Here is a 27,511-nt window from a genome sequence, read left to right as displayed (position 1 = left end):
AGGGAAACGCTCGGGGCGTTCGGGGAGGTGCAGTGAGAAGTCCCTGACTGCTGAACGCCAGGAGAGCTGCTGCCAGGGCTGGAGTCTCGCATTCCTCAAAAAAGCTTAAAACTAACGTGCACACGACTGCATTCGCATGCTCCTCCTATTGCAGAGCTGTTTTCACGGTGCGGGTGGAGGTGCAGACCTCGGCAAACCGGGCAATGTGAGCAAGCCCAGCCTGTCTGCCACCGGTGCAGAACTCTGCCCGGTTATTAACGCTCAGACTTGTCCTGCAACGCCTTTGAACTTGGGAGCGCAAGAGCGTATGGGCCGACTGCTGAGAGTAAACCAGCCCCATCTGGAATGGAAACTGGGGGGCGGGGGGGGACGGACACCAGCAGGGATCTCCCTAATGCACTGCTTTGGTTTTGCTTTTCACTTGAAGCGAAAGGCAGTGGGGAAAGCCGTGCCTTGAGGCAGCAGGCTCGTGACGCCGGCGCGTCCGTCGCTGCTGTGGAAGGAGACCTCGGTGGGGCTGCCGAGGGCCGGTTCCTCGCCCCGCTGGATAATGGCTGGCGGTATCACAGGAGGGTTTCGTCACCAGATCACGCTGCTGCTCGGCCGCTCGTGTAGCCGGCTGCGGATGGAGAGCAGCCACCTGATCCTGGGCAGGAGGAGGATGCTCCAGGTAAGTTCAGATCTGGACTGCCTCGTCTCTGGCAGCAATACTTTAGGTTTATTTTTTTAAAGACACTTTATTCTGTGTGCAGCTGCAGCCTAACATTTGAGCCTGACCGGAGGAAACGACAGGAAACAAATCTCAGGTTTCCAACACTTTATTTATATACATGCACATATAGTAAACAAAGTCATTACATGTGTAACACATACTTCAAACCTGTAATTAGAATACTTCAATAAATGATTTAAATTCTTCTCACCAGTCCATTTGACTCACTACGCAGATGCGCTGCCTCCTGCTTTTATTTCTGGTGAGGATTTCTCCTGAACTGCTGCATCGTGTCCCTCGGTACCCACGTGGGCTGGAGCACCAGTGTCACTGGGGACAGCGTGACTCGGTGCCAGGATCGGGGCTGCGGTGAGGAACGCCATGGGAATTCATCACCAGCGGATGCAGAAGTCCCCATGCGGCATCGCTAACCAGCTGTGCACAGCTGGAGAGGCGAGGGCTGCAGCCGTGGTCCTGCTGGGGCCGGGATGCTGAGGTCTGACCTGGCATAACTCCTCGCTCTTTGGATGGTTGAAACGATGGTTGGCACAGCTCTGATTGCTGGGGTCCACCAAGCCACGCTGAGCCACTGGTGGTCAGGCAGTGGGACAGGGCCCTGAGGCAACCCAAGCTGCATGAAGGCACCTCAACGAGTCGTTATCGTCTCCACAAGCTGGGTCATGCAGCCCTGGCATTCCTGATCTTCTGCCTTTAATTCTCCCTGAGCGTGCCGGGTGGCCGAGGAGCTGCCGTGCTGTACAGCGCGGTGTGAGCTGCCGCGCTGCGAAGGTTTGTCAGTTGGGTTTTTATCACTTCAAGGTGTCACGTGCAAGTTGCTGGGTGGCTCTGCTGGAAGGCGAGTGACTTTAGTAAAGTGCAAACGATCAGGCCAGGCTTACATCACCCTGACGGCTACCTCGTGAAAGAGCTGCAGTTTATTTTCACCGTATCCAAAGTAAGATTCCCTTCGTAGGAAAGCAGGGGTGTCAAAAAAGTTGTTGGGAAGACAGAGAGGGGGTTGCACTCGAGTTCGGGGTGATCTTCGGTGGTGCCCGTCACCAGGGGTAGGTACGGGGCGGCTGTGTCGGTGACGGGGTTGGCGATGTACTCGGAAACGGTCTGCGTGTGCTCCATCACCTCCACCACTATCCTCTTGTAGAGGTCGGGAAGCTGCTGCTCGTAAACCTCTCCGTCCGTCGTGCTGGGCAGAGCCTTGTACTCCGGCTCCTCCTGCCCCGAGCCGCTCTCCGGCGGCCACTGGCCGTTTCCTCTGCTGCCAACGCTGCTGAAGAGCAGCTTGTCCCGGAGGGCCAGGGGGTCTGCCTTCACGAAGGTTTCCTCTACTTCTGTTGGTTTGGGCTCTTCAAAGCTGCCGGCGCTGTGCAGGAACAGGCTGGAGGGCAAGCTCAGCTCGGCCTGCGGGGAGGGCACGCGCGGCAGCGATAATTAATTATGCGATCAGCATCCCGTGACCTCCCACCCTGGGATGCAAGCATCCCTCCACGCGGCAGCTACTACCGCTGAAAATGGCAGATCTCTGCGTTGCTCCTGCATGTAATTTGCCCGCTGTATCCTACGGCGTAACGCGAGATGAGAACAGAGCTTATCCGCTATCAGAGATTGCTGGATTTGCCGCGCTAAGAGATTACTGACTTGCATGGCTCCAATCGCTTTTTTTTTCCTGAAGGCGGTGGGATTAGAAGAAGAAAAAAAATAAAAGTACAATTTACCTTCATGGACAGGTAGTTCTTCACCCACGTAGCGTTAGCTGGGTCCGGAATGGCTTTGCTCTGCCACTGCGGCACCAGGGCAGAGAGGAGCAAGTGTAACCTGCAGATGGAACGAGCGCGGTCAAAAACGCGAACGCCGATACCTGCGCAACCAGGACCGGCTGTTTGCGGTGTGATTGCCAAAGAGCTGGCGCTAATCGGGACTCAGCCCCCGGCCGGGGGGAGCAGGTCGGGGTTGGGTGGCGGGGCAGGGTGGCTCTGGCAGAGGTAAACGCCGCGCGGCGTCCTCCTCCTGCCAGCCCCGCCAGATGTTTGCCCGGCCTGACCACAACAGCCCTGCGGGCAGAGCTTGCTGGGCGCCTGAGCCCCACTCCTGGAACATCTGGCTTGCTCTAAAGGAAAACGGTTTTCGGTCTCGGGGTTTAACTTTGCTCCCAGGTTAATTGCCAAGGACTGTACCCCTTCGGTTTGGTTTTGGCAGAAGCAGACCTCAAGCTCTAGGTTAAAAATTCACAAAATATAAGAAATAAGGCTGTATTTTAAGCTCAACGGGTGTTCTTATTATCATTTGTGGACTCTGAGACCTTTATTCAGAACAATCCTCGCTGTTCCCCCGGGTGTCCTTCTACCAACAACTCCCTGCGTTCCTGGAACGTAACAGATGGATCCACTCACGCTTTTCTTGCCGGAGGCACGGAACAAACGCAGGCTGAGAAGATGAAGAAGCTGCAGGTAAGCACAACAGTCATCCAGTCCCCAGCACCTGAAATACAGAACACCCATCTTGATTTTAAAAAAAAAAAGTAAATACGCTAGTTCAAATTGGCCAAGTCGTAACCTGACTGCTGTTTGCACTTCTAAAACATGCCAACGTTTTTTGGTTTAAAACCGGGAATCCGGATGGACCCTTGAGGATACCGGTACTTTGTACCATAAAGATGTCTCCCGCTGCCTCTCGAGATAACACGCAGTCGCCGATCTCTCTTCCAGTACTGACCCAAACACCGACAGAGGAATTAAGGCTGGGGGGTGCATGCAGCAGAGAGGTGATCTTGCAAAATTCAGCACATCTTTAGTAAACTACCAGCGACCCGACTGTTTCTCGGTGAACACCTTGGCTTTCCTGTGCCTGCTCTACCTGCTTAAAATGGAACTTTTGCAAATCCAGATTTTATACTTGTCTGGTGCGGAGATGAATTTCCTAATCTACCCAACTTGGGGTGGGGGGGAGGCTTGAAGTTGTGGCCCATTGCTGGGGAGGAAACGCAGCAAAACAAACTTTCTGACAATACTTAAGCAACAAATTTTATCGACTCCCTTCTTGGGGTTTAGTGACCATTTGTCTTGATCTGGGTTCAAAGCAAAACGGATCAGAACGATCCGTGTTGCAGGACAGAAACCCTGACTGCTGCCGTTGTGTGTGGTCGAGAAGGTTTTTGGAGGTGGTCTTGCTTTTGCCTCCCCTGGGAGGCGCAGGAGCAGGGATCACACGATGGACGCGTGCACGATGGATGCCACGCTCCTCACGAAGGCTCTGAGGTCACGGCTGCTTTAGTGACCGCGGGTCCTCAGAGACCCACCGACGCGTGGGAGGTGCGGAGGGCGGCAGGACTTTCTGCACGGATACCTGTGCCAGAGCTTGTAGCGCACAGGCCCCATCCCTGGCAGGGTTGAAGGCCAGGTTGGATGGGGCTTTGGGCAACCTGGGCTAGTGGAGGGTGTCCCTGCCCATGGCAGGGGTGGCACTGGATGGGCTGTGAGGTCCCTTCCCACCCAAACCATTCTATGAATCTAGGTATCTGGGCCAGCCCCTCGAAGGGACCGAACCCTTCTTCCCCTTCACAACAAAGCATCCCGCTGGCCTTCGGCTGCCGTTAAACCGTACGGCTAACAGCTTGGCACAGGGCTGGGACCTCGAAGGCAAAGGAGGAGATGCTGCGTCTTAAGACCAGCAGAAACTGGAGATCTTCAGTAATTCAAGAGCAACTGGAGATCTTCAGCAGTTAGCAGAGCCGGCAAAGCGTTCCCGGTCTATGGAAAACGTGGGGCCAAGGGCTGGGACCTCTCCTGGCCCCTCACCCCCAGCGGGTCATTACTTTCCAAGCAGACGAGCTCACGGTTGCCCCAGGGCCCCTCTCCAGCGGCCGTCGATGCCGTCATCCACAGGGCGTAGTGCTCGCCGGGCTGCAGCGGCGTGACGTACATCGAACGCTCGGCAGTCGCGTTGGAAACGGCTGGAGGGGAGAGGGGGAGAAGCGAATGAAGCGCCCGGCACACGGTTTTACTGCGTTTAACGCGGATCAAGTGGGTTTCCAGAGCGTGGAGCATGCAGAGGTATCTGTTACTTTAATTAAGTTCTTTTTCTATGTTACCAAATTGTCGGAAGGGCTATAAAAGACCTTACGCTGTAGGGTGACCTGAGCCGTTGTATAGGTTGGACACCTGGGATTGCGTATCCTGCCCTTTGGCTACGGTAAGCTTAGCTTATTAGCTTGCTAAGTTCATGTTTCGATCTAAAACGAGGTTTGTATGGTGGAACTATAAAACATCCATTAAAAACTGTGGCGCAGCTTCTGGATAAAGTTAAGAAAAAACCCCATTTCTTGGGGTTTCCCCACGCGGGGAGTGGGAACGCGGGGGGTGCCACCGGCCATGTGCACCGTGAGCAGAGTTCCTATCTGTCGGACGGGGCTTTTAGAAAGACCGGTATTTTACCCTGCCAATAATTACAAGGGTTTGCACTGGTTGTGACTTCAGAAAATAACTAAAAGAAGGGGGGGGGGGGAAAAAAAAAAGCAGAGGAGCTGCCTGGGACTCCCTGACTGCAGAGAGCTTTCACGTCAGGGTGCTCCTCACCGGGTACCTACCGTAGACGTCCGGCGCTGCCTCCCCGTCCTTTTTCCGCAGGTATATACGGTACCCCGTGATGCAGCCCCTTTGCTGGTGGGCAGGGATTGCTTCCCATGAAACCAGGACGCCGTTTGCCCGTGGTGTTGTACGCATCTGGGGCCCGGCTGATGGTGCTGCGAAACGTAAGACTGACTTTTAAAGCTGAACTTAATCTAGCTTAAAAATACCCGAAAGACTATTACCGTGATTTACCTTCTGCTCTTGAGTATCCCCTAACCGACGCTACTTGTCCAGCTCTGTCCCGATAGAGTGCAAATACGCTGATCTGGTAGCACACGTTATCTTTTATGTGCTCTAAATAAAGAAATCAAAAGCGGAGAGTTACTAGTTAAAGTATTTACCGTCACGGCTACAGTATTTACCTTAGCTGCTTAAATCTGGGATGGATCTTCTGATTATTAACGCGCCTTTCACAAAGAAGGAAAAATAATGCTTCTCTGCGATGCCCTACTCAGCTTGGCCCAACCTTGCTGCGCATTAACAAGCGACGTCAGCGCTCGGAAGGGCGAGATCCTTTGTTTCCTCGTGGTGCAGCAGCTGCCGCCGGACCTGTACCCTCCAAAGGAAACCTCGGACCGCGTACAGTACTCCAGGTAAGGGGAGGAGAATAGCTGTTACCCGGCTCGGGGATACGAGGGGCAGGGTTTGGCGCTGCGTCAGGTCGCTTAGGAGGCACGAGAATCTCACGCCCTAGTTCTTCCCCGTGACTTCATGCGAGCATCCTCCTCCGGGCCGGTCCCGCGGGTTACGGGAGGTCGACAGGAACGCAAAGCAGAGCGCAAAGCCAGGGAGTGAATCCGCTGCTTTTTCCAGCTCATTCAAGAGCGGGGATGTACACGCCTCGGAGGCACAGCACCAGGGCGGAGGATGGGAAAGACTAACGAGGATAACGCTCGCTGTCCGTGTGTCCCCCACCCCGTTGTAACGTCATAGCTACCTGATGTGTGGGACGCAGATACGTAGTACTGGTTGGGATTAGTAACCACAATTAGTAGAAAGGAGATAGTCTTTTCTTAAGCCTTTGATCTCTTGTACCTCTAGCTAGCTTGTTTCATTTTGGAGGGAGTGGGTTTTTCAGAGACATTTCACTTATCAGATATAAATCTCAGCTGAGAGTGACTGCGGAACTGCGCCCAGAGCAGCCGCAGATTTATTTTCCTCCATAAAAAACCCCCTTTAAACGCCATCATTTCCTTTGCTGAACTAGTAAAAATCGGAATCTGACTCGTTCCTTAAAAACCTTTCAAACCAAAGCGGTGCCTGGGTGACGTCCCACCTGGACGTGGTAGTTACCTGCTATCACCGTGGACAGGTTGGATGCTGGAAGCTTCACCCAGGCTGGCTGGGGCTCCAGGCGCGTGGTCCCCTGGCTGTCTGCCCACTCCACCACGTATCCGCTGATGGACGCGGTTGGTCTGGCGGGCGGTTTCCAGCTGACGAAGATGCTGCCGTTTCCCATGGCTACGGCAGAGACCTTCTGAGGAGGAGGTAGGTCTTACCGGGGACAAAGAACAAGCAAACAAAAGAGACACCGTCACCGCAGGCTTGCCTTAAGCTCGAGCGGACTCGGTAAATTTGATAGACGGTTTTTACTGTGTCTCATCCAGTTTGGTGCCGTGCAACGTATAAAAATAAACCGCCGTTGAAAGAGAAGGTGTTTATACGAGGACGATGTCTGTGCTGGTAGGAACAGAGCCCCGTGCTTGCCTGGTTTCATCGATAGTATAAAAACACCGGCATCTTTTCTGAACGTTTTTTTCTAACAAATATGATGTGAACTGAGCCCACAAAGGAGTTCTTGTTTACGGTCTCCAAATAACCAGACGGCAGTGATATTTCTGCCTCGATCCTCTCTCTGCCTAAGGAAGGGCTCGGGTAACCGCCGCAGCCTGCGAGCGCAGGAGCTGTGCATCTGCCTCCGAAGGAGGAGAGCGTCCCGCTGGCGTTCGATGCCGCGCTGGCAAAAGGTGAAATACTGAGCGGTGGCTCCGTAAACGTTGTACTGACGTTACGCCGGGACAAGAGCAAATAGAGAACTGCCTCTTTGAGCAAACCGCCCGATGCCGAGAGGCTCCGTCGTGCCCGGTGCTGGCACAGGAAATTCAGGGCTGGGTGGCTTCAGCAAACGCTTCCTAATTTTGCTGCAAGGGTACAGCAGAGCGCAATTTCGCAAGAGAGAAAGCTTGGGAGATTTCCCCTTACCATCACCTTCCCTTCAGTCCTGCCACCTCTCTCATGCAAAAAAAAAAAAAACCCACCTTTTTTTTTTTTTTCTTTTGGCACGGTTAATTTTCTGCTGTGTCAGGTCCCTGGCTGGCTGGCGACGTGGCTCACGCCTGTGTCGGCAGAAAGGCTCGAGGCGAAATTACAGCAGCGCCAACGCAGGGCGACTTAACGCGTCGTGAAACCGCGACCCTGAGCACGCCGAAAACCGCATCTGCGGATCCCCGCAGACTCATTGAGACGGACCTCGATGAGCGCGAGGTGGTGGGACCCGAACGCTTCCTTCCGTGGCACAAAGCGGAGCGCCGCTGTTATTCCCAGCGGTCCAGAAGCCCTTACCTTGGGCGCCCAGCTCGGTGACGACGGATGCAGGGGGGGACCTGCCCCTCGAATTCTCGGCGGTCACCGTTATCTTGTAGCCCACCCTGGGCGTGACTCTGGCGTAGCTGGTTTGGGTGGTAAGGTGTGCTTCTCCTGCCGGGGGGCTCCGCTGGCCCAGGGCTTCGAAGGTCACGGTGTACCGCAGGATTCTTCCTCTCGCCTCCGAATTGCTCAAAGCCTGCGGGGAAAAGCGCATTTGTTCCTCTGTTCCGATGAGCAAAGACTGCAGAAAGCCGAGCGTGCCAAGCCCGGGGTGTCCCGGCAAGCCGCCCGGTTTCAGCCCTGCTCGTGGAGGAAGGTGGGGTCGGCCGTTCCCGAACCAAATATTTCACCTGCTTTTAAACAACCCTACTACCAGGAAGGGGATCTTTGTGCGGGACCGCGGTTTGCCCACCCACGCTGGATTCCCGGAGGAGCAGCAGCCACGGCCCCTTCGGACGCCGGGCGGAGGTTGGAGCGCGTCATCAGCCAGGGATGCCCTCGGAGCATCGCCCCAACGCAGGGGCTCAGCCTGCCCCCTTTAAGTGGGGAACTTTCACTCCAAGGTCATTTTTTTTTTTTTTTCTTCCTTTTCTGCTCTAATAGTAAGGAGGTTATTTACAGTGACAGCGTTACTTGCTGGACCACAGCACGTACCAGCTAATGTTCTCCGGTAACCAATTATTAGCCCTTACTTTCTCCTCTGCTAAAAGCTGGAGGAAACTAGCAGCGCCGCAGAGATTGCTCGCTCGTCGCTTGTCGAGACTGCTTTCTTCTGTAATATTTTGTTTTCTTTTAAACCAAATCAGCTCAAGACCTGTTGGCCTGAAGTACAACTAATGCATTTCAAAGGTAGCGTAGTTTCCCCATCAGCGCCGACCTGAGAAGACTACTCATGAGTGAACAGGCACTTTTATTGCTAAAAATATAATTTTTTTTTTTTTCCAAAGAAAGCTAATGTCCTGGCTGCAGAGTTTCTTCCCCCCCCCCCCCCCAGTTTTGCCCGTTTCTGTAGCAGCCGTAACAGCCCATTCTGATTTTTCCCTTTGATTTTGCTGCTGCCCGGCCCTGTGAGCCGTGCTCTCCGTTCCCAGCTCCGTCACTGCTCTGCTCCTGGGCACCCGCGGCATCTGGCCACGGGCGATGAGTTAATCCCCTGACGGTACGGCCGAGAGCATGCGCTTACCCGAGAGTCTCTCTTAAGGTTACAAAGCTTTCTTTCTATCTCCTATTTGTTTTTCCTGTTTAATTCCAGGTTAGTGAAGCTCTTTTGCTGTTCCAAGCAGCAGCGAAGCACGCAGCCTCCTCCTTCCTTGAGTCTGAATTCCAGCCATGCTTTTCCCAAGGGGGAAAAAAAAAAAGAGTTTTAACTGCACTGCTGGACTTGTAAAAATGAGCAAGGTTTGATTTTTTGGGGAAAAATCCAGATTTTTACTTAAAGCCACGATACAGAGCAATTTAAATTCAACCCCTTAGAATACACATCTGTGAAAAGTCTGTGCCGTCCCCTGTAACACCTCTCGCTGGTTTTTTCCACCCCGGGTGTCTGCAGCCGTACTATCAGTTTCACAGTTTCCTGCAGTTCCTATGCACTAAGTTCATTTTGTTTGGCTGGGTTTTTTTTTTTTTGTTTTTTTTTGGGTTTTTTTTTGTCATAAGAAAACACAAAAAGGAAGGGGGGGGAAGAACACTTTTAAAAATAGGAAAATGTTTGCAGTGTTACAATCGCTTTGGCAGTGGCTCGAGACAAACGCAGCGCCGAAACCACTCTGCAAGCCTGCTGAAATTCAATCGGCAATCCTTTCTTTTGGTGTTTGTGTGAAAATAGGAGAACATATATTGGTAGCGATTTGCACCGAGTCTTTTGCTCTGTAGCTGTCGAGAAAACTATAAAAGCAATGTACTGCACCCGTTATTATGAGCGATGCCGCAGGAAGTCTGCTTCGATAAAGAGTTGCCAGCTCGCTATTGCAAGTTAAAGGTCTTAAAGTTAAATGTCTTAAAGCCAGGACAGCTGGAGTCACCTAATTATATGAGAAATTCTGCTTTCACTTACAGCGCAGTGCTTGTTGGTGCGGGGAGCAGACGTAACGTTAATTGGAAGGTTAACTAGAGATTGCAAACTGGAACTCAAGGATTGTTTGTGCTTAAAAAAAATAAAATAAAAAAATCTTACTGGCTTTGAAATAAAACCACCAGAGCAAAACGCCCCATGATCCAAAAATTCCTCTTGACTTTAAGTGCCGGGTCGGTAACAGGGGAGAAGCTCAGCACCCGGCACCGGTAACGGGGCTTGGTGTCACTGGGAGCGGTGGTACAGCAGACCTGGCGTGAGCCTTTTCCCCTGCGCCGGGTGGTACTGCACGGCAATGTGGAGTTTGTACCCACCAGCTGGCTTTTAATCTGAATTCTCTTTGAAATTTCCCTTGCAGGGTCTCTCCCCGCAGCTCACGGGAGGCGTTGCTCAGCAGACTCCAACAACCAACTGTTTTTTTCTTTTTTTTGACTCTGAGTTTGTCCAGTTTCAGATCTGCAGCTTTATTATTAGCAACCCCTTTTGCATGTGGTTTGCCCATCACCTGCTTGACACCTGTAGAGAAAACCAGTTTCCTCCTGTGCTGCTGTATGACGAGAGGCTCAACCGACGGTCCATCCACGCGGCAGTGACGCCCACGGGACCCTTTCGGTTGCCCATACTACATTTTTTTTTTTTTTTTTAGAGTTTGGTCACCTTAAAGGGCTATTACAATAAATTGCCTCTTTTGCCTCCCCCATTCTTCATCGGTCTGTTCTTCATATAGGAAAATGAGAGCGGAAATGCCTCTGAAGGAAGCTCATACCCAACGGCAGAGATGGGAGGTGTGTGCGTACGGAGAACACGGGCACGGTAGGACCGCGTGCGGCAACCACGGCAAACAACGACGAGGCGGAGAACGAGGAGAGGGAGATAGTAGTTAGAAAATAAATTAGAAAGTCTGTAAGGCTGTTATCTGTCCCTTTAGGTACATCATCAGGGGACGCAGGTCGCTGTGTGGAAGGGGGAGGGGATGTGTATCTCTGAAAGGTGGTAACCGAGCTGTGATACCTCCACTTATCGTCGCGGATGTGATGGGAACGTGTTATGTTTCCAGCGTGACAGAAAGTTTAGAGAGCTGTAAAAAAGGAAATTGCAGCTAGAAAAGAGCTGCTGAACCTCTCGGAGGAGGCCAGCCTTGGGTAGCAGAGCTGGTCCATGTCCCCGTCACTGGGCACCACTAAAAGCCCTGCGCTCTCCTCGGGTTCGGTCCTTTCCTGCGAACGCGTAAACCAGAGCTCCCCCTCTAACCTTGCTGATTATTGCTGCCTCCACTTAGGTTTCACTTAACTTACCTTCCAAAACAGAGAGATGTTCTGCTGCCGAGACCCCACGTCCTGCTGTCGGTACCAGACGTCCAGGAGCCCGGTCGGCGCTGGTGTGGAAGGAAAAGGTGAGCGGCATTAATGGCTGTGTTTTGAAGCAAACCAACAAGACACTGAGTAGGCGGAGGAGGTAAAAACCCTGAGACAATTAAACGTGAAGATTTAAAACGTCCCTGAAATGATGCAATATGTAATAGCCCATATCTGCTCTTGCAGCTGGAGTCCAGCTGCGTTGAGGATGGTACTCATGAAGATAACAAGCCATAAACCCAAGAGAGGGTTTTCCTCTGATGGTGACTTTATCTTGCACTCAGTAGTCAGGGTGGCTCCCAAGGAAGCCCGCACATCAAAGTGACAGTACTAGCTCTCATCTGTACAGAAAAGTCGAGGCTAGTTAAGGACCTTGGGGTTGGCTACGTCGATCCTAAAACAAGGGACAGCCTCAGGTGACCGGGTTGGTAGGATCTGTAGGATTTCCCTGCCTGGCTCTAGACAATGAATATCTTTAACAGTTAGCTGGGGAGGACCTCGTGGGAGGTAGCTTAAAATCCCCGTTCTTTCCACGATGCTCCTTGCAGTCACAGAGTGACTGGGAACCCTCCATGTTTTGAATCAACCTCCCAAAATAACGCTGCAGCAAACTTCGGGCTGCAGAACAACGTGCTCCACCAGTTCAGAATCAGAGACACATAAAGAAAACTAGTGTGACAAAAGGTGACAAAGCTTGGTTCCTCAAGGTCTCTGACCAAAACGAACCCATCAAATTCAAACAGTAATCGTTGCAGCAGGCAGCTGTTGCACAACCCCAGCTAGACTTGGGGCTGCCTGCTATTTTTATAGTCAAAGACAGAAAAAATCCTCGGTGCCAGCATGTTACGGAGCTATTTGTCCTGTATTAACTGCAAATAGTGACTGGAATAGAAACAAGAAGCAGGACCAATGGAAGAAATAAAACCAGAGCACATTCGCTGCGAGCGAGGGAGGAAGGGGCAAGCTCAAAGCAGGAAAACATAAAATATGGGGTTGCATCTGTTGGACTCCAGCCTGGAAAAAAACACATGCTCGCTTATGAACAGTGCTTGCATAAAGCAAGTTTTGTGGCCGGTCAGGCTTAGAGAAACAAGAAAAAAAACCCCATCTCACTGAAAAGGTATGCTTCTGGATTTGCAAAAGGCCAAACTCCTGTGTAGAACTTCAGCTCCTTCAAAGGGCAACCGTGACGTACCCAGAGCTGCTCGTCTGCAGCCTCCCCTTGCCGTCACCTAGCCTGAGGTCAGAAAACGCTCCACGATTAGCTGAAAAGACTCATTTTATAGGACCGGCTATGACCACAACTGCCGTAGCAAGCCAGGATGCATCGAGAAGCTTGAGAAAACTGTTGAGAGGAAGGTGGGGGAAGGAAGGAAAAGTTCACACCTTTTGCATCAATCAATGCTTCTTACAGAAACTGATGCTGTCAGTAGTGGTAAATAACATGAGTAATAACAGCACTAGCCTGAAGAGCTTATAGTAATTCACAAAAAAAGAGCAATGAAAGCCAAGTAGGAGATGAAAGGAGGGGATGCCAAAGCAGCTGACACATCTTTGTTGAAACACACGCTTCTGAGAAGCTTTCTTCTCTCGTAAGAACTGAAAGTTTTGCAGCATGTGAGTTCGTGCGGCTCAGGGCGAAGGCAGGTAGAGATGTGAACCCGCGGCAGCCAACGTGGACGATGGCAGGAGCAGATAGGCTTGCCCTCGGGTTGGTGCCGTGTGTCCTGCTGTGCCGTGCCCCGGGGCAGAAACGCTCGCCTAATTCACGGCGGGATCTCTCCCGAACGCCTGGCCGCGTTCTGCTCTGCTGAAGCTACCCAGGTCTCCGGCAGCTCCACGGTGGGGTGGAGGTGGCCACCTGGGGAGGCTCCAACCGAAAGAGCTTCTCTACTTGGGAAAAGATGACTTGGCCAAATTAAACTGTGTGTTAAAACCTGCCGGCGTCAGCAGAACTGAGAGGGTCCAGGCAGTTTCCTGGCCAATTCACCCAACTTCTCAGCAAAATGTTGGGCGAGCTCCAGGACCCAGAGCGTGCTGCCCGAGCTGCGGTTCATCAGTACCCGAGGGCAACCGTGCAGCCACCCCGACCTGAGTACGGGGTTGTTGAAGGAGCTCAGTAAAATGCTTAGGTAGCAACCAGTACAGAATATTTTTCTTTCCCCAGCTAAGCTGCACAAATTTCTCTGCCTTCTCCAGACGTCTCACAATGCAGCAGGCCACTACGGCTCTTCCAACGTTCAACAGCGTCCAGTGAATATATCCTTCGGGCCTTCTCAGTGAGCTCTTGAAATTCCTGTTTTGCAAGGAGCTTGAACAGCTTCAGTTTTTGTTCATTAAAGAAAAAAAAAAAAAAAAAGCCATTCTCTTACAGAAGTTCCTTCCCTGTTGGCTCTGCGTCTGGATCTACAGAGACTCTGCAAACCAACCGGCACAAACCCAACGGCGTTTTGACTTCGTTAGCTAAAGTTTCCACTCGTAAGCAAACGTTAGACCCAGGCTTGTTGGCAGAAATACCATCTTGTGTTACCTGCTTCTGGTGTCCGGGTTCGGTACGTGCGCCAGTTGCTCCACAGTCCTCGCTCGGGGTGAATTTTACAGCTGACCTGAAACTCGTAGGCTGTATGAGGCTCCAGACCGTAAAGACTGCATTTCTCGCTATTTAAGCTTTCAACCTTTAACGAAGATAAAGGGCGTGTAACGTTAAACTCACAAGGAAATAAAGGTTGAAGGCAGTGACAGGCTGAATTACTGGTGCCCAAAGAAAGCCCAGCCAGCCAAAACACATCTTTTTTTTTTTTTTTAAAAAAACAATGGGCAAACCCTGATCTGAGGCAGCTTTAATAACTCAAAGAATTGTGTAATGAATCATCAGGCTTGCAGTTCTTCATCAGAAAACCCCCTCATTTAATTATGTGAAGATAACAAATTGTCTGTTCATGTGCTTTACTCAACTTCAAGCCATACATTTATTTTACCACCTAAAATAAAAGCAAAGGCTTCCAATCGACGTTAGGGAAGGCACAAATATTTGGAAATGTCACGCCTGTAGCCGTGAGCTACAATGAGCAGATGTGGCCATATTCCAATTAACGGTGGGTCAAACGTACGCCTCGATTCTTCAGTGCATTGTACAGACACTGGCATAAAGGGAAATATTCACAGGTGCAGGGTTGTTTTTTTTTTTTATAAGATCAGTGATTTACCTTCAGTTTTACACCAACGATAGTTTTTTGACCCATGGGCAACAGTTTTTCTTAAATATGTTAGAGAGCAGAGAGAGGCAAATTTGTACGTACTGATTCTAGTAAGAAATAACGAACAAATAATTAAAGCAACCCCCCAGGATCATAATTTCCTTTACTCTTCAGAAGAGGATTACCGTGCTCCAGGTGCGCCGGGCAAGTGGACGGTATCTCAGCCTGCAGTGCTGCGCTTGCGCTTTATCGTGCCAAAAAAAGGTGCAATTGGTCGCAGAAGAATTTTCAAATTCCACTAAAAAGTTGGGAGGATGTGGTTTCACTAACAGCAAACAAAACAAAAAAAAAAAAGAAAAGAAGCAAACGGCGCTCAGATATGCGGCACAGCTTGAAAACGGGGAGGGGGGTTACGTGGAAAACAGAATTACTGGGTCAGGCTGGATGGAGGCTTTTTCTGAGAGGTTTAAATAAGGAAAGCGCGCAAAATGTTTTCACGTCTTTCTGAAAGGGTGGGACTAGCTGAAAGGCAGTAACGCGTTTACCTATGTCTATTAACGTGAACACGAGCGGCTGTGAAAAAGCACTTCCGAGCTCATTGGAGGCAGCAACCACAACGGTGTAAGTAGAGTCAAAATTCAACTTGCTCAGAGCCAGCGAGCCAAACTTCTTATTCAGGCTCTCTTCTGAAACGCAGAAGACATCTGTCCCGTTTGATAGCCTGGAACAGAAGAAAAACGCTTGGTTACTGCTCTCCTGTACCCCAAAAGCTGCTGCCCTGGGTCCCTGGGGGCTCTCCCAGCAGCTCCCCCCCCAGCTTTTGCTGGCAGCGCGTCTGCTCCGCGCGAGAGCCGCTTCATCTGCCGAAATGCAGCGGTTCCAGTAAGTCGGTAGTAAAGGTGTTACGCTGCTTCTGGTTATTAATTGCAGGCAAAGGAAATACTTTCGGATTTCCACTGAGCTGCACGTACGTGAGCCGGTTCCTTTTAATACCGTAATGGTTACCTAATATCGGTCGCCTAATGCTCCTCTACGAATGAGCGTAGGTGTTGACACACAGAATTTGGGGGGAATGGTGGATTTGGGGATTTTTTTCTTTTTTTTTTTTTTTTGGTTGTTTCTTACAAAAGTTAGTGATTAAAAACATAATTTATCTGCAGTCTAACGGTCAGACCGCATGATTTCAAACACAACTTTTAATTCTCAACCTGCTGTTCAACCCGCTGCCTTGAGTAACTCAACTTCTCTGTGTATTTTCTTCCACCTGGATCCTGTTGCTTCAGGCTGACCTTTCGTATGTTGTAGGATACGCAATAACTTACTAGCGAGCGCTGCCGTATCTCCCTGTCACGACACTTGCAGGACTCGTTATCCGCACTTCCCTACCCTCCTCCAAATTACCTGTGTGTTCTCCTTCCGCTTAATGAGAGGGGACGGGTTTCTGCAAGCTGCTGAGAAAATTGCTGCGCCCTTGGCCAACAGGAGGAGGCGAAGAAGAAGGAAGGAGGAGGCGAAGAAGAAGGAAGGAGGAGGCGAAGAAGAAGGAAGGAGGAGGCGAAGAAGAAGGAAGGAGGAGGCGAAGAAGAAGGAAGGAGGAGGCGAAGAAGAAGGAAGGAGGAGGCGAAGAAGGAAGGAAGGAAGGAGGCGAAGAAGGAAGGAGGAGGCGAAGAAGAAGGAAGGAGGAGGCGAAGAAGAGTGAGCCTCACAGGGCAAGGAGATGGTCAACATGCAGCACCTTGGAAACAAATGGGGACCAGTTCAGCCTACCCAGAGGTTTGCAAAGGGCAAAATTAATTCATTCTACCCAGATGTTTGCTTGAATAAAGTTTTTAATAAGGTTCCTCCTATGCACAGCAGCCTTGGGCTGACTTATTCATAAACCAGCTCTTTTGTGTGCTTTGATAAGGGTATATCTGCAATAAATGGTGTAAAAAGTAAATAAAAACACCCCCTTTAATAGGTGTTAACAAACCTACGTCCCTGCGTTACTTACTTTATTGCATAGGTAGTGTTGATGTAGGTGAGCCTGCCTTTCTCCCAGGTGCAGGTGGGGTGGCCGTCTGTCCCGTACTGGATACACGACACGTTTCTCGGCTCATCTGGAGGACCTTAAACGGATATTCTTATCAGTTTCGTCCTTAAAGATGTTGATAGGAGATGTTTTAAGAAACGCTAGGTTTGGCTTTTTGATTGTTTGGGGGTTTTTTTTAAAAGCATGTATAGACAAAATATTCGGGCTAATAATTTTTATACGTGAAAACAGCTGAGTCTGTGATCTCAGCAGCCCCTCGAGACCTCTGACACTTGAGCAAAACCCCAGTGACTTTACAAGGGTGCCAGGTGACTACAAGTGCTTAACAGCTCTCCACACAGGACACCACATGCTTTACTTCAAGCAATCAACCATTATTCTTATTTAAAAAAAAAAAAAGAAGCAGCACTGATACAGCAGCCAACCACCGCAGCAGCAGCAGCTCATCAGGCTAGAAGAAAATTTAAAATTTCCTTAGAACTCTTCTTGCAAGTCCCCTGTGTCCTGGAGAGACTGGTGGGTGTCAGGGGTAGAGCAGGAGGGAGCACGATACTTGCAGGCGGTTTTATTTAGTATCTCTCCGTTGATCATTAACGGGGTTGCACAGTCCCATCCAGGAATATTTTAAATACAAAGAGCCGCCGCAAGGCCACCCACTGCCAGTTTCTAACGCGTGTCTCAGAGGTACCGCAGGAAACGTTTAAGGACAAGGAATAATTAAATTCTCCTTACTTCCAGATTCTATATCGATTCCACAAATGAGTTTTTTCTTGTATTCACAAACTATTTTGCACGTAAACATGTGTTTGCCGTGTGTATGGACTAGAAACTTGGTGCTTACTGAACTGCCGTAATTGCTAATTAGTTCAGAGCTGTTAAAGAAAATAGCTATCCTGCACTGCTCAGCGTATCGCAGGGCTTTCAGCTGGCAGGAGAGGGTGATGCTGGTTCCAGGCCGGACGTGAGAAGCGGTGTCAGCGGTCATGTTCCCTTTGTCGCATATTTCTGCGGCGCCACGGGGAAGTTTGCGAGCAGGCACGTTCCCTTTGCTGCACGCTTCTGCAACGGAACGGGAAAACGAACCTTTAACGCGGATCCGTCGCTTGGCTTGTGCGACGTACCGCGCTCGAGGAAGGATTTATAATGCGAGAATTGCTGCCTCTGCGCGGTAACGCGTGGGATATTGCTGTGCCCGGTCTTCACCGAGCTGATTAACTGGGGTCAGAAACCAAGGGCTAGCCATCGGTCATCGTGCAAAAAAGCACAATCCCAGGCAAAAAAAAAATCTATCGGAACTCTTTTTTCAGCGTGGTTTAAGGAAATACCCGTGCTTCGGTAAAGCGGCGGCAGGCACGTCTCTACCGAAGAGACAAGCAAAATTTTCTCTGACTTGCAGAGACCTCCCCTCGTGCGTTAACGTCTTTTCAAAGCGGCACAGGACGCAGACGGGGACAGGCAATCCTGCGCTCAGCATACACGAGCGCGCGCTTGCTGGCAGGCTCCAGCACGCTCGTGCTTGGGCAAACCAGCCGAGCAGCGGCAGAGGACAAGGCAAAACGCTGGAGCATCGCTTCTCCTCGCGTGTGAGTTCTGACGGTCTCCGCGGAAGCTAACCGCGGAGACGCCGCTTTCTCACGTAACCAACAGCTCTACCTTGAACCAAACCAAAGAACCTCCCCGCGTAACTTATTAGCAAATGTTTGCTATACGCCGCCTGAAACGCACCAACGAAACAGGCTTGCAGCGCCAATTACGCATCGCGTAAACGTACGCCTGAGCTGCCGATGCCTGAGCGCGTTCTGCAGCCGTGCGGCCAGCGTGCGGAGCGCTGCCAGACCAGACGCCGCTGCCCGGGCTGTCGAGGACGCGGTGCGTGGCCGTGGAGCACGGGATGGACGTTCAGCAGTACTGGGGGATCAGGGAGATCTTACGGCAATTACAGCGTAAACCTAACCAAGATTCAAATTTTGCTCTCGCTGATAAGAAAGATGTTTACTAGCACAGCACAGAGAAGTGGGGAAAAAAAAGCCCTAATTAGCTGAGGGCTTCTTTTAAGTGATTTTTAGGAAAAAAAAAAAAATAAAAAAATCTTACCTGTCATGAAGTGCACCAAGAACCAAATTGCTGCAGGCACAATCCATGCAAATAGCATTTTGTTCCCTATAGAGAAATTAATACCTTTTACCAGTTCCTAAAAAGTGAGAAAATCAGTTACAGATATCTGTATTTTACTATTTTACAACTTTAGAAAATCCAGAATGCTTATTGCACGAGACTTTTCTAATTAACGTTCTCTGCTAACACTGCGAAGCTGGGATTCTCGAGACCCTACGGGTAAGCAGCAGCACCAGCTGATTTTTAGAGGGTTCACCCTGGAGAGAGGCACAAGAGCTAGGGCGATGCCGGAGTTACGTGTGCTTTAAAACCAGAGAACTCTGTGCTTTAGAAAAATAAATATTTGCCGCCTTCCCTCCCAAAGCCCCCCCCTGCAAGCCCAGAACCAAAAAATGTTCCCGTGAAGGACAAGAACAAGCCGTCAGCACCCGTCGTGCTATTTCTCCCCGAGACAGGATTTGCATGCCCCGCTCCTGCGCAGCCCGCGCTCTCCCGAAATCCCGCGCCCTGTTTTGCAGTAGGAGCTCCCCGTGGCGCCCCGAGGGACGTCTGCGTCCCCTGCCTCCCGGGAGACCCCCGTCTCCTCGGCACACCGCCTGCGTGGTGGTGGTGGACCATCGGGGTCCATTAGGCGGAAGCCCCCCCGACGCGATCCTAGAGCCAGACCGCGCGTCCGCCGCCGTGGAGCAGAAGGCGGAGCAGCCTTGTTTCTGCACCTCGTGAGGACCTCGGGCTTTGTACGGGCGACCCCAAATCCAAGCGAGTTGATCTCGTCCCAGATGGCTGACAGAGTATTACACACAAAATTTTGGCTAAGGTCTTGGGAACTAGCGATCTGACAATTTCTTCCGGCTGCTTTCCCAGAGGAAAGCCATCCCACGCAGCTTATTTACGACTGTTTAACTCGAGCCCGACGGCCAAAGCTGCAGACGCTGGCGGTAAGCACGCTGTTAACGACACAACCAAACCAAACGGCTTTTGAAACGTTTTAAACTCCACAGGATTGCTCAAAAATTCTGCTCAAACGCAAACCTGTGCCATGCCTAGACTTACTAGATAAAACCACACTCCCGTACTGGAAATTACGAACGCAAACGTTTTACGCAAATTATTCAAGGTCAGCCTGAACTAAGCTCGGTATTTTCCCGTACATTTTGCAACCAGCATTAACAACCATTTCCTTTTTCACCCTTCCCCTGCAGAACTACAGGAGCAGCGGGAATGTGTTGGGTACCTCAGAAGGGAACACGCCAACGAGCGCGTTCTGCAACCCCAGAGATGCAGCGATTTTAGTAACTTGATGTCACATTGGAAACTCACTACTGTAAAGCGAAACTTTAAATCCTGACTGCTTTTCGTGCCACCGTGGACGGAGGGCCGCTTCCATGGGGACAGATTGCACAATAGAGTCTTTGCTACGTGTATATTAATATTAATATATATATATATATTTCAGGTTGGTTTTATATAATGAGATGGGATCCATTCCATGTTTTTGAAGTGAACCGATACCCAATGTGAACGTCAAATACGTCAGATTTGCCAAAATGCACGTTAACCCCTTGCTTTATTTAAATCCAGATGTTCCTCGGACCGAAACGTTAAGCCTTGCTGCGGTGCCTCTGCTTTACACAAAGACACTTCACGCGGTGCCTTCCGTAGGTGATTAGTAACTGCAAGAATGAGCAATCACAGCACCAAGGTTCTTCAAGTAAATGCTCTGCCTTCCAATAAACTGAAATTGCCCCGAGACTGTGTAAACATCCTTCAGGCAACTTGCTTTCTGACAGCAAAACTGTACCCAAAATGCTTGAGTCAACAGACAAAAATAGTCTCGCTTCAAATTATTTTAATCAGTGGTTTACTTAGGTAAGTGCTAGACAATTTATGTAGCATCAAATGAGTGCAGCAGAGCATATAAAATGTCATCAGAGTAAAATATGAGAAAAGAATGAGAAATAGCCTTCAGCTTGCAGCAAAGATACATGGAAAAAAAGAATTTTAAGAAGAAAAATATCTCCAGTTCCCACATCAATGAGGGAAAATGGTATTGCTGTGAACAGGTTAAAGAAAAAAGAAAAGACATTGTCCTGTTAAGTGCAGGGTAGAGGAATTACATCAAGTGTTCACAGGAGATCGTGCCTGTTTATGCGTACTTATCTCTATGACATCTCAATTGAAAACGCAAGGGCTAAAGACCGTACATTTTGTTTACCTATGGATTTGCCAGAATTACATCAGCTGCTTACAGCAGCCAGCTCAAGTTCTTGTACAGCACGCAAGCTCTGCAGTTTGCTTTTAACCAGCTTTTTATGCCCTTGCCCCCACTTCTCCCTAAAAAAGCTCCACGTAAAGCAAGTGCCTGGTCTAAGGGTCTGACACTCAACGTGCAGGAACGACTGACCGAATGCTGGTGGAGAGAGGAACATTTCTCACCGTTACATTTCGCCCAGAAAAAAAAAAAAACCCGCAATGCTATTTGCGCCCAAACTGCACCGTTGCTTACATATCGCTAGTAACGCTAGCTGTATTTTTAGGGAAACTTCCCGCCGTCGGCAGGCTCACGGGTGCCGCTCTGACTCTGCTGCGGGCCCAGCGAGGATGGTGGCACCTCATGCTCTCAGCTGGGGAACCGCAGCCTTGGTGCCATCCCACCCAAAGTCAGTGACTCTTCCCCAGAGCTACCGAGTGCAAGTTATTTACTAAGACCTCACCGTATGAAGGAAAGGGATGGCGTTATTTCTAGAGGATGGCCCTTCAGCGCTGCTCTCCCTTAGGCAGCTCCATCCCAGGCTGCAGCGAGCATCCCAGCGCAGGGAGCATCCCGAGGCAGCCAGCACCCCAGGGCAGGGAACAAGCATCCCAGGGCAAGGAGCATCCCAGGGCAGGCAGCATCCCAGGGCAGGCAGCATCCAGAAGCAGGCAGGGAGCATCCCGAGGTAGGCAGCATCCCAGGGTAGCCAGCATCCCAAGGCAGCGAGCATCCCGGGGCGGGCAGGCAGCATCCCGGGGCGGGCAGGCAGCATCCCGGGGCAGGCAGCAGCATCCCGGGGCGGGCAGGCAGCATCCCGGGGCGGGCAGGCAGCATCCCGGGGCAGGCAGCAGCATCCCGGGGCGGGCAGGCAGCATCCCGGGGCGGGCAGGCAGCATCCCGGGGCAGGCAGCATCCCGGGGCGGGCAGGCAGCATCCCGGGGCCCCCATCCGCGGGATGCCGTTTCCCAGCACACCGCCAACTTGCTGCCTGCGACAGACGCTTCGGGCCGGCGCCCCGGGGATCGCTGCTCAGGACCGAAAAGCCGCGGCGTGGGGGGGGGGGGGGCGTGGGGCGGAATACCCGTTCCCTTCAGCCACCTCCCGCCGCCCCCTCGCCCCCACGGCCCGGCCCGGCCCCAGCGGGAGGCGAGGGCAGCCCGGGCTGGCCCCCCGAGCCGGGGTTACTCACCGCGGAGCCCCGCAGCCGCCGGGAGGGAGCCGGCAGCCTCCCGCGTGTGCGCAGCGGCAGCGGCGGCGGCACCTGCCCGCCCCGGCCCGCCCCCCGCCGGCCCCGCTGCCCCGGCTGCCTGCCCCGGGGGAAGCGCGTACGGGGGAAGACGGGCGGGGGGGTGCGGGGGAAGGGTGGGGGGTGCAGGGGAGGGGGGGGGGTACGGGGGGGGTGGGTGCAGGGGAGGGGGGGATGGGTGCGGGGGGGGGTGTGCAGGGGAGGGGGGATGGGTGCAGGAGAGGGGTGGGTGGGTGCAGGGGAGGGGGTGTGCAGGGGAGGGGTGGGTGGGTGCAGGGGGAGGGGGGGGTGCGGGGGGGGTGCGGGTGCAGGGGGGGGGTGGGGGTGTGCAGGGGAGGGGGGTTGTGCAGGGGAGGGGGGGATGGGTGCGGGGGGGGGGTGTGCAGGGGAGGGGGCATGGGTGCAGGAGAGGGGTGGGGGTGTGCAGGGGAGGGGGAGTGGGTGCAGGGGAGGGGGGGGTACAGGGGACGGGGGGGGTGGGTGCGGGGAGGGGTGGGGGGGTGCAGGGGAGGGGTGCGGGGTTGCAGGGGAGGGGTGCGGGGTTGCAGGGGTGGGGGGGGTGCTTTGCCGGGCGCCGGCAGGGTTTCATCCGGCCCCGCAGAGCAGCTGGCTGCAGGCAGGAAAAAGCAGCAGGAAGGCGGCGGGCGGCTGCGGGGCACGGCTGCCTGCACCCCCCCACACCCCCCCCCACACCCCCCCACACCCCCCCCCTTCCCAGCCCCGGGGGGGCTCGCTGGAAGGTAATGCACGGGAGATTTCAACGACAGAAAGCCCGGGTATGAGCAAAGGATGAGATTACCAGCGAAACTCCAAGTATAAATCTCACTACCTGTGTGATGCCTCTTCAACTGGAAAGAGCAAGACTTAGACTAAAGTTAACCCTAGCCAAACTCGTGAAGAGAGAGGGGGGCTTGTCCTGAGATACAGCCACCGTGATCCTTACCTTCTCTTTAATGTGACTCTCGCTTTCTCTCATTTTTTTCAGCTCTCCCACAAACTACCACCATATTTAAAAGAGCTTTTCATGAAAAATTATCTTGTTCCCTCTCTTTTCTGGACATTGATAAAATAAACTCAGTTTTCCCTCCAGCATCTCCCTGATGGCATTAAATTTTTCGAGCTTGAAAATTCTAGCAAAGGTATTTTGGGGGCAGACGAGTAGAAGAAGCACAAAGTTTGCAGCCTCCGAGAGTCCAGAATTTTGCATTTGACCGTCCGGTCCACTTTATCTCTCCGCCAAAGCCCAGCCTCACATTTGTCCTTCTTTCTAGAGAGCTGACAAGGTTCCTTAAAATATCATGTGTGAATTGCGTGGCTCTGTACCCCACAAAACTCCAACAGTTTCTTTTTAAGTATATATCTTGTTTCCTCTCTGCCTTTTCTTCGCTCCTGCTACATTTTCACTTTTCGCACTACTGCTCCCCAGCACAGGCTTGATCTACGCTCGGGAAAACCAGGATTCATACAAGTTTAAGCTAGGATGGACACCGTTAAGAGTTTGTATGGAATCTTATCTTGTGTTTCTTATCGAGGCCTCGTCCGTCGCTACCCCTCGCTGCGTGTGGTTACTTCTCCCTGGAAAAATATGGCAGCAGCCGTTACGTGATGTGCTCCACCGGCAGTAGCCACACTTGAGTGGTGTTTTACTCATCGGTGATACAGCTAAGGGAAGAGGCCCGTCGGGTGGCCCCGAGTGTTCAGAGTTTTGTGTCCTGGTGAGAGGAAGCTAAACTGAGAATCACCCATCCATTACCTTTCACAAAATGCAGTTGCTTTCTTTTTCCTCTTTGCTTATTTTTTAGCACCAAAGTCTGCTTTTTCGTACGATTCTTTCTTTATTGGTTCGCGTTGAGCAGAAAGCTCCGGGAGAAAGCACATGGTACTTATGAATCATAAAGAAAACTGTGTGTTCCCTGCAGTCGGATGTCTCACTGACACCTCTACGCTCTGCTTGACTTCAGCAGCAGAGCCAAAGCACAAGGTCCTGCTGCAAACGGAGCTGCCGGTGCTGAGAGGATGTTGTGCCAACCTCCCTGCTCCACCAGGCAGGGGATGATGTCAAGGAAAGTACGGAGTCATCAGTTCTCCGAGAGGAGGGGGTGTCTGCGATTCTGAAAACGATGCTTGGGAAAGCACCAGCAGCAGTTGACAGAAGAACGTGTGATGTTTGGTGGTGACAGTGGCCAGCTCCTGAGGAGCATCTGTACCGCCAAAGCAGAGGAGGGCAAAGAAAGAGGCGGTGACAACATGCTACTAGTGGTTGTAGCCTAAGCCCTTACACCCCAGGCAACGTCGTGCTGTCTGAGATCCACGCCTGCCCGGTGCGAGCGGAAGATACGCTGTGCCAGTAGTCTGGTTTTCAGGGGGTGAAGCCTATAGGATCAAACTGAGCATATACCGACGCACGGCCGTAAGCGCAAGCCCTAAGGCAGCTTGTTGAACGTCCACTTGGGCGACCAGCTGCCTCGGGTGGAGCTCGCTCGCAGGAGGAGAATGACAAACTGTCTCCTAGCAGAGCTTTGCTGCCAACAGCACATGGTGGTGGTTACAGCAAGGGAGGCAGGGAACGCTTCCGTCACCCGTGGGACGTGAGGGACGGGTGTCTGCCGCTGCCTCGCCGCCTTATTTCAGCAGAGCTTCCCGTGATGCAAAGCTGAAAGGAATCTCCTTTGGTCGAGGCACTCAACATATCGAGGTCAAGATGCTTTCTGCTTCAACCCACCCTCATAATACGATGGATGCCGGAGTAAGGAAAAAGAGTAAAGAATATGGACTTTCCTTAGAGAGAGTGAAATTAAAATGGGTGTAAATGATGTAATGAAATTTGAACGTATACCGTCGCGGCAATTCATGGTCAGCTTCTGGAAGTGAAGGACGAAATAAATTATCTGGGATCAAAAACGCACATAAAAGGAGATTTCTAAAGCAAAGCAAAATAAAACAGAGGACCAGGAACGGTTTATTCAGCCACTGTGTCCAGTGGCTTTGTAAGGGAAAAAATTGCTATCCAAAAATGTAAGAAGTTTCAAATGGTGAAAAGCTGCCTCTTTTCCAACTATTTTAATGGGAATCAGAGAATGTTAAAGCTGACGATGGAAGAAGGCTGGAGCCCGGTCAGAAAACAGGCGAGTGCTAATGTTAAAATTATTACTGGAGGAAATGGAATTCAAACTCAAAAGTGAAATCAGTAGGTGCAGCCCTTACATTCTGGTTTTGTCAGGTTGTAGGTCTGGAAATAACCTTGAGAGAGAAGAATTGTGAAAGAACGGTGGTGAGTCATCACCATGGAAATGATAAGGGTGACAGAGCACTGGGAGTTAATTACTGGGTGCTTGAAAACCCATGCAAGAGAATGGAGCGTATCCAAAAACCCTGCTGTGGTGGTCATCAGTGGTCAGTCAGGATGGAGCAGCATTTGTTTATTTAATGTATTTCCTTGGTAATATTCTCTGGAGTTCTTGGCTTTACCTCATTGCCTTGCCCAGCTTAGGGAGAGCTGTCGTGATAGCGCTGGCATCCCCGCTCTCCGAGAGGTACGCCATGATTTGTTTGTCTTCAGTTTGTGTTCAACGTAATGTCATTGTCTTGTGTCAGCAAAGACAAACGATTATTTAAAAAAAAAAAAACCACAAGTTTTTTTCTGCCTGCTCAAAGACCTCAGAGGTTCATAGGGTGCTTTCAGACTGACATCTCTCACCCCTTAGGAGGGTCACTCCTTCCAGCCCGCTCTTTTTTTTTTTTTTTTTTTTTTAAATTTCTCTGAATATGTGTTGGTTTCTTGCTGGGTTTGGGGATGTTGGTTTCTAGATCTGATTGTGCCAGAGACCACACGGGCAAAGCTGTAGAGCTGCGCTGCACGAAATGAGAGGTCTCTGGCCACGCCATGAGCACTGAGTTGATCTTACTGTCAAAACTGTGGTTGCGTTTGGGTAGTGGAGGGTGTCCCTGCCCATGGCGGGGGGGTTGGAACTAGGTGATCTTGGAGGTCCCTTCCAACCCAAACCATTCTATGATTCTATAATTTTGTTGCCATTTCATATTTCCTCTGCGTTTTTGTGCGATGCTGCCAAGTCTCCATCATCGGCCGCGCTCCCTATGGACGAGAAGGTCTCCGGTTCTTCAGTGCTGAGCTTCAGCTGCTGATTTCAACAGTTGATAACAGGGCAGCAGGGAAGAGCCTTCTCAACGGCAGGGCCACCACGGGGGGGCTGAGGATGAGGACTTGTGGAGCAGCCAGAGCCAACACCACCAACACGCCGCACACCGGCCCTCTGCGGTCACCAACCCGGCGTGCAGCACCAAAGTGGTCCCAACACTGGAGAAGCTGAAAGAAGGTAACACTGATTTAGTGCGGAATACAGGAATTAACAAAACCGAAGCGTGGATGTCGTTATCTGGATTTACGATCGGTTGTTTGGCCCAATTTGCTGCGCAGGAGGGTGACTCCTGTCAGCGCTGTGGAAGAGGTGACACTACTAAAGGTGGCTGAGAGGACACCCAGCTCAGGCTGGCAGGAGCAGCTTGGCTGCTGAACGTCAAACCGTGGCAGGCGCAGCTCTGTTCCCAGGAACCGAGCTTGCTCTGCTCATTCCTGCTGCCTTTCTCGCTTCAGCTCCCTTAATGACTTTCACCTGCTCGGATGTCCGGTTCTTGCAACCCGGACCGTGCCGGTTTTGGCCCACGGCACTGCGGTTGCGGCAGTAGAACGGGCAATAATTCCCCAAGTGTTCGTCTGTCTTCAATAGCGCAGGCAGTCTGCACGCTGGCTCTCTTAGCTTTACGTTCGCCGCGTACGCCAGCGATTCTCATTGAATTTGCCCGAACCCGGCAGGATGAAATCGGTTACTCGGTTTGGTAAACGCTCTCCCTGCTCTTGAGTGCACAACCGAGCCAAGGAAGGTTGAAAGCACGGGCAGAGCAAGGGGCCAACAGTGCCATTCCAGAAATTCATATGGACGATGCGCGACAGACGGCGTCACCCTCTATCCTTTAAGAGATTAAGAATTGGGGGGGGGGGGGGTTTGTTTCTAATATTCTTGTGGCAAGATTAATTCCTCTCTGTTAAGGAAAGACTTGGCTGGTTTGGTAAGCAGCAATCCTGAAATCTCCTTTAACAGATCACTTCTAAAGTTTGTTTCCTATTCGTCGTGTTCGACGCTTGCTTTGAGCTTTTACCCAAACCCTGCTCCCGTTGTTCTACGAGTGCCATTTTCATGGGATTTGGCTCTGTGAAGCTGACATTCAGTGAAGCCACTCAAGACACAAACCACAGCCTCACTTCTCACATCCTCTTCTACGAAACG

At 51.5% G+C, this 27,511-nt stretch overlaps 1 protein-coding gene and 1 long non-coding RNA gene across 2 annotated transcripts; one reads left to right on the top strand and one right to left on the bottom strand.

The window, feature by feature from the left end:
* Positions 1–580: 580 nt before the first annotated feature.
* IL12RB2 (interleukin 12 receptor subunit beta 2) lies at positions 581–22,213 on the bottom strand. The gene is made up of 16 exons (XM_054832953.1): positions 22,152–22,213; positions 18,688–18,753; positions 17,326–17,652; positions 16,555–16,669; positions 15,107–15,282; positions 14,747–14,886; positions 13,895–14,039; positions 11,305–11,384; positions 7,915–8,134; positions 6,646–6,846; positions 5,545–5,646; positions 5,310–5,465; positions 4,539–4,676; positions 3,118–3,205; positions 2,443–2,542; positions 581–2,128 (listed from the first exon to the last, which is right to left on the bottom strand). The coding sequence occupies exons 2-16, from the start codon at positions 18,743–18,745 to the stop codon at positions 1,625–1,627; spliced, it is 2,550 nt and encodes an 849-aa protein (XP_054688928.1). The 5' UTR covers positions 18,746–18,753; positions 22,152–22,213; the 3' UTR covers positions 581–1,624.
* On the top strand, positions 9,006–16,511 carry LOC129209112 (uncharacterized). The gene is made up of 3 exons (XR_008577985.1): positions 9,006–10,822; positions 11,317–11,402; positions 15,867–16,511. It is a non-coding gene; the product is annotated as an uncharacterized LOC129209112 (long non-coding RNA).
* Positions 22,214–27,511: the final 5,298 nt, after the last annotated feature.

This window comes from Grus americana, chromosome 8, assembly GCF_028858705.1.
Source record: "Grus americana isolate bGruAme1 chromosome 8, bGruAme1.mat, whole genome shotgun sequence".
NCBI classification, from domain to species: domain Eukaryota; kingdom Metazoa; phylum Chordata; class Aves; order Gruiformes; family Gruidae; genus Grus; species Grus americana.
The sequence above is the reverse complement of the archived record's forward strand: the minus strand, read 5'-3'. Positions and strand labels throughout refer to the sequence as shown.

Excerpts from the sequence above, each read along its gene's own strand:
- IL12RB2 (XM_054832953.1), bottom strand. The coding sequence starts at position 18,745 with ATGCTATTTGCATGGATTGTGCCTGCAGCAATTTGGTTCTTGGTGCAC. Across the intron at positions 14,040-14,746 it reads CCCGGCGCACCTGGAGCACG|GTTGAAAGCTTAAATAGCGA; the intron begins GTAATCCTCTTC and ends TCTTCGTTAAAG. Across the intron at positions 8,135-11,304 it reads ACATCTCTCTGTTTTGGAAG|GCTTTGAGCAATTCGGAGGC; the intron begins GTAAGTTAAGTG and ends TTTTCCCCGCAG.